The 6,391-nt window shown below is 39.9% G+C and overlaps 1 protein-coding gene across 5 annotated transcripts in view; it reads left to right on the top strand.

The window, feature by feature from the left end:
* Nucleotides 1-2,006: 2,006 nt before the first annotated feature.
* The window catches only part of DTD1 (D-aminoacyl-tRNA deacylase 1), a 252,963-nt gene continuing 248,578 nt past the window's right edge, over nucleotides 2,007-6,391 (top strand). For all 5 annotated transcript variants that reach the window (XR_013157180.1, XR_013157179.1, XM_077114868.1 and 2 more), the window contains exon 1: nucleotides 2,007-2,139. Coding sequence is in view for 3 of the 5 variants with exons in the window: in XM_077114868.1 (XP_076970983.1) it covers nucleotides 2,097-2,139 (43 nt within the window). In the remaining 2 variants the exon portion in view is untranslated. The remainder of the gene's footprint in view (nucleotides 2,140-6,391) is intronic.

The following is a 6,391-nucleotide window of genomic DNA, read 5'->3' as shown; positions in this document are numbered from 1 at the left end:
ATAATTTCGAACTTGCAGAAAAGTGCCCTTCACCTACACCCCTCAGTTGTCAACATTTTACTTTATTTGTTCTGTCATCAACTTCCTTTATTTTCTCTGTATATGTTCTTTCCCCAAACTATTAGAAGTGAACTGCAGATATGGCACTGTTTTACCCCTAAATATTTCAATGTGTATTGTCTATAAACAAGCATGCTTTCCTACATTAAAAACCAGCACATTAACATTGATTCAATACTATTCTCAAATCCAACATTTGTGTGTTTTGGGGACACTTTCATGGGATCTGTACGCTTGAAACTATTTTCATATAATATAAACACAATGTTTGCCTTTTTCACTCTCCTTCTTTCAGGAGTGCACAATGGAGTCTTCCAGAGGCTCTGGGGTGTGTAAAAATCCTCATTGTTCTGATGTTAATATAAACTGGATTTATTATCATTACTTTAAAAAGTATTAAGTAAATGTTCAATAATTTTTCTAGTTTTAATTTCTAATACTATTGATATCTTAGGTTCAACCCACTGTGGGCTATTTTCATCTGTCAATTTGGCTAGGTTATGAAGTCTAGTTGTTTGGTCTAGAAATACCATGAGGGTATTTCTAGATGTGGTTTGTAGCTATAATCAGTTGATTGCATCTATGGTTAATTGCATCTATAACTAACAAAGGAGAATGCCCTCAGCAAAGTGGGGAGTCTCCTCATCCAAAAGGTTTCAGATCTTAAAAGCCAGAATAGAGGATTTTGAAAATCAGAAATAAGAAGTTGTACTGAACGTTGGCATTGGTCCTTCCTGGAATTTGTGCCCAGCCAGCTTCCCCTGGGGAGTTTGGACCAAGCACTTCAGCATCACCTTTTTTTGAGGTTCTGGCTCGGGAACCTGCCCTATTGAGTACAGACTCACTAGCCGCCATACTTGAGCCAATTCCTCATATCCCTCTCTTTCTTTCTCTCCCCCTCTCTCCATCACCATATATTCTGTCGGTTCTGTTTCTCTGAAGAGCTATTTGGAGCACTCAAAACTTTTTAAAGAACATACAGAGGCTAAAATGTTTAAGAAATGCTAATTTAAAGAACATGTTCAAAATTTACCACTTGTCCCAATAATGAACTTTACAACACACACACACATGGATACGTTTTCCCCTTTTCTGGCTAGGATACAATACAGGATATATATTTTTTCTGGCCAGGACACATTCTAGGTATTCCAGGTTGGTGCATTGCCGTTAGCTTTCTTGTTTCTTTAAGCGTCCCCTTTAATCTAGAACAGTTCCTTAAACTTTCTTTGCCTGACATTTTTGAAGAATCCTAGCTAGCAGGTTCCTCAGTTTAGGACTGTGTGATGTTTCTTCATGATTGAATACATTTTTGGCAGAAATACTAAAAAATGTCCTTCTCAATGCTACATCCGGAGGTGAATGAAGTCCCCTTTTCTCATTACTGGTGCTGTTAACCCTGGCCACTTAGTTAGGGTGACTAAGTACTTCAGTTCATTTAAACCTCCTAGCAATCATGTAAGAGGGTCTAAACTCTAGGGTTTACATAAGGGGAGGAATTTAAATTCTTGAATCGTATACCTATTTACTATTATAACATAGCTAAGTCAGATTATGGACCATTTTAAGCAGTAGATTCTTTTCTGTCTGGTTCTTAATAGCCATTGAGGCAAGGGAAGACTTTGGGAGGATGTGGAAGCAGACGGGTGGAAAAGAGGAACACAATAAGGAAAAGGATTTAGTACAGGGATGGATTTAGGGTCTCAGGAAAAGACATGGCAGAGACCGAGGTGGAGGACCAACTGGGAGCGCAGAGCCTGGAGCCGGATTCGGGGTTCCCGCGTGGCCCTGGGGTGGGCGGGGCAGGGCGTGGACCGGCGCAGGTAGGGCGTGGCCCGGCGGCAGGGGGTGTGTGGCCGGGCTGTGGGCGGGGACTACCCTTGGCTGGGAGGGTCTTGGTTGAACTGTGGGTGGGCGTGGCCGATCCGGGTCAGGTCGGGCCATCCAGTGCACTTCCGGATGTCACCGCTAGAGGGCGCGGGCAGTAGAGGTGCGCTTCGCGTTGCGAGGCTGCCGGGAGCCGCCCAGCCGCCGTCATGAAGGCCGTGGTGCAGCGCGTCGCCCGGGCCAGCGTCACAGGTCAGTCGGGCGGGGCCGGGCCCGGGAGGATTCGTCCCCGACCCTTGGGCCGCCCGCCCCCGCGTGGGCTTCCCCCGCGGTCTCCCGGGCCGCTCCCGCCGCGGCTGCCCATCCCGGCTCCTGATCCCGCTGCCCGGGTGCCCGGGCCTGAGAGCACCTTCCACGTGCCGGCGGCCCCGGCGTGTCCTCCGCTCCAGGATTCCCCCGCGAGTCTCCAAAAGCACGTTTTGTTTATTTTCCCTGAGTGAATGGGGTGGGGGCAGAGCCCGAAAGCTGCCCCAGGGCCTGCCTTTCCCTGGAATAGTGCCCAAACAGCGTGCAGGGAGCCTTTCCTGAACAGGTGCTCCCTCTCTTCACCGTTTTCCTTTTAATGTTTCATTCCCCGTTTTAAAATAACCCAGTTTTTATCTAGCTTGAAATCAATAAAATGCGCAAACACGAAGGCTTCAGTTGCCTGAGTTCTGGCAGTTGTGATTCCCACGAGCCCTGCGCCCAGGCTAGACCTGGTACCCAGCGGCCAGGCTAGACCCCAGGACGCCCTTCTTCATTCGCAGAGCTTCTGCAGAAAAGGGGTCAGAATCTCAAGAATTCAAAATGAAATATATATAATTTTTCATTAATTTGTTGTGGATCAAGCCACCCAACCATTAGGTTTGACTTGCTCAGTCTAGTTTGAATATTCAGGGTTTCCAGATGGTTAAAGTGGATAATTTTTTTATAAAACTCAAAGTTCCTTATTAAAGATACTTAAAAAAATAACCCAGCAATTCAAATGACAAGTGTTAGATTGTCTTCTAGTCTTTTCTGTTCTTATTGGCAGAACTATAATACGGTTCCAGTAACTCCTTCTTTCAAGCCAGTCTGCACAAAATGTGTGTTCTTGTGTCCACGGAAGTGTGAATCTAAAAACAAAGCAAAGCAACAAACCCCCTTGAAGCAACAATGGAATCCACCCAGACTATATATTTAGATCTGAGGTGTACTTTTTCAGCCCTGCCTAATGATTCTAAGCTGCTCTGGTAAACGTGGTTTGATATTTGGTCCTGAAGTTATAGGGAATATAGCACTGTGATTTATAGCATTTTGAAAGAAGGGCTTTATACCACTTCAGTAAATATTTCAGTTCACTGAAACTTGGAAAACTCATAAATGAAAGAATTTTTGCTTTTAGAGAAGAATTTTGCAGTCTGTTGTATGTATACATGATAGTTAAGGTTTTGATCTTTCCTCCATGATCTTCTCCCGAACTCTCCATCCTTCTGGAGTATTCGATGAGATTTGTGGGATGCAATGTGAATTATTTGAGTTTACTATTTAAATTATATGCTTTCAGTTAAAAAAATTAAACTGAAAAGCCTGCATATTAAAAAAGGAAAGTGTTCATTGTTGGAAGGTGTTAATCACTTGGAGATTCTATATTGAGGAACCATGAGATTCTCAGTGTTGGAGGTTCGGCCTTTGAACTATTCAGGATTCCTCGCTGAATTCTAATGTTTCAAAAGGGATATTCCCATGCTTTTCAAATGTGGCTGACCTCACTGAAGTGTGGCCGAGGGTAAATGGCATTTTATTTCAGGGTGTTCTATGAAGTCACTTGAACTTTATGGTCCAGAGGGAGGAGACTGTTGGTCACACATCTGATTATGCATTGGATTCACTTTATGATGTTGGTCAGAGAGCTTTTGAGGCCTTTGCAAGGTTATTGTGGTAATCTAATTTAAAAAACCTTATTATGGTAAATTACAAACCTATTCAAATACAGACAGAATAGCCCAAAAAACCCCCCATGTCCTGTCACTCTGCTTCAGCAGCTAAAATCTGACTCTTAAATAGAGCACTAGGAAGAGAATCTGAAGTGGCTGTGTCTAAACGCGTTAACTTGGGGGGTTGTGAATTCTTGAAGAAGGGTAGTTCCACTTATATAGAGATAAATAGAACAAATATCTCAGTTTTTTTTTTTTTTTTTTAGCCCTGTGGTCTTTTGTCTAAAGTGATGATTCTCAGGCTTTTTCCCTTAAATATCCTTTTGTTTATAAAAATAGTCCCCTTGAATGCCTTCCTGACCGAAAGGGGGAAAAGAAATGTAATAAAATAAGGTTTGAGTTTACTATTAAAATTATATGCTTTTAGTTGAAACATTAAAAGCCCTGCATATTAAAAAAAGGAAAGGGTTCATTTCAGCTAGGTATTGCTAAAACCATTCCTGCCAACCCTAAATGACACTTTGGGCTCTGTCTGAGATTCTACAGAAGTTTCATGCACTAAAACTACTTTCCAGAAACCTACAACCTCCAGATGGGTTCCTAGGCCAGATAAGTCCTGAAACCCAGAGGGGCCAGTCTCTCCAGAACATCTACTAGTTCCATCCCCCTATCCCATATTATCGACACCCCTTTCCAACGTGAAAAAGTTAGAGTGGGCCGAAATACAGGATTAAAGGAGAAGGAGAAGTTATAACAGTAGATAGGATTTGACAAATGAGTATGACTGCTGAATCATTATATATTGGATATTTCTTTTAGTCTCCAGTGTCTAGGAGCAGCTAGAAGGAAAAACCTAAAATTGTGGAATTATAACCCATACCAGACTCTGAAGTCTGTTCTATAACTACTTGTTACAGTGTGCTTTGAAATTTATTGCTCTTTTGTATACATGTTATATTTCACAATAAAAAATAGTTGAAAAAAAAGAACATTGAATCTGCATGTTCTTTTGTTTGTCCCAGGAGAAGGGATAAAACTGTTCCAAAATAGTGTGCCACATATGGACTCTTGGGCATAATTAATTTCTTATTAAGATAGGAATAATAAAAATGCTGAAACTCTGAATAGTGATTCTTCTTTTGAGATTTACCCTAAGATAATAAAGACAATTGTAACTATAATCTTATTATACTGTCTTTAGTGTATGAAGATATTTACCAATGTTATTTATTGAAGTGAAATATTTGAAACAAGCCCTCTATCCAACCTAATGAGATGGTCAGTCGGACCTAGATGGAATGCAGCTGTCCCATTTGATGGGATGCAACTATTGAAAAGTGCTTAGGAAAAGCTTACGACATGAAAAAATTCTCATGCAAAATTAAGAGAAAAGATGAGACACAGAAATTAATATATAACATTATTACGGTGATTGAAAACAAATATGAAGTAAAATCTATGAATAGAGAAAATGAAAGGAAATCATTAAAATAAAATAATTGCCTTTGGGCGTTCTTTTTCTGTAAAATACTTTAATGGTGGATATAGCTCAATAACCTTTATCTTTTAAGTTTTTAAAACGTACTTGGGGAATCCTTTAGGAAGTATATTGACATTGTAAAAATAACGCTGATGTATTTAAAGAACAGATAAACCAAAGGCTTTTTCTAAAGTAATGCAAACAAGTAAACAAATACCTGATGTCAGGATAGATAATTTCTATTTCAAAGCTTTTGAATCAGTGGCTCAGACAGTAAGTCATTTATAATCCATTATAAGAAAAGCAATATAAAAATACTTAAACAGTTTTTTTTTAACCATAAAAATAATAGAAATTAAGCTTTATTGATATTTAAAGGAATGCAACTCCTGTGGGGTCTGAATGTCAGATGGTCCCTTTTCAGACTCTCAAAGGAAGAGGGAAGTTTCTCACCGTCTCCTTAGCTTTTGGTGAAGTGCTACACAGCAAAATCTGTGTTGCCTTATTAGTTACACTTATAGGTATTATATACAGCATAAATAAATAACAAAGAAATGGTATAGCTGACCTATTCCTGATTGGAACATTCAGTCACCACTTGATGAGATAATAAAACAATAATAATCTAATGAGATCTGGGAAAATGTTGGCAAAAAAAAAAATTAATTGAAATTGTCCAGATCACTATTTGAAATATGGATTTAGAGTCACTATCCTAATCATGAATTTTGGCCTAAGCGTACTATGCCAACAGTTAAGATATTGTCTGCTGGTAGTAAGGCATCAGTTTGATTATAAATACATACACAAACGGTAGGATTGTGTGCTCAGAGATTTTTTGTTGAGGTATATGATTCCAAGTGATTTGGAGATCATTGGCTTAGGAGGTAACTGCAGTACTAAACTGGGAAATAATAGCAGTTTGAAGAGTTGAAGCTTAATGCATAAACCATGGTTTCTATGTATAACCAATCTGTTTATCTTTGCAGTAAGTAGGAAAATCATATTTCCTTTTTTTATGGCATGAATGTTTCCATTTTGTGCTGTCTGTGTATTACTGATTTCCAAG

Source organism: Tamandua tetradactyla, chromosome 1, assembly GCF_023851605.1.
Source record: "Tamandua tetradactyla isolate mTamTet1 chromosome 1, mTamTet1.pri, whole genome shotgun sequence".
Taxonomy (NCBI): Eukaryota; Metazoa; Chordata; class Mammalia; order Pilosa; family Myrmecophagidae; genus Tamandua; species Tamandua tetradactyla.
The sequence above is the reverse complement of the archived record's forward strand: the minus strand, read 5'-3'. Positions and strand labels throughout refer to the sequence as shown.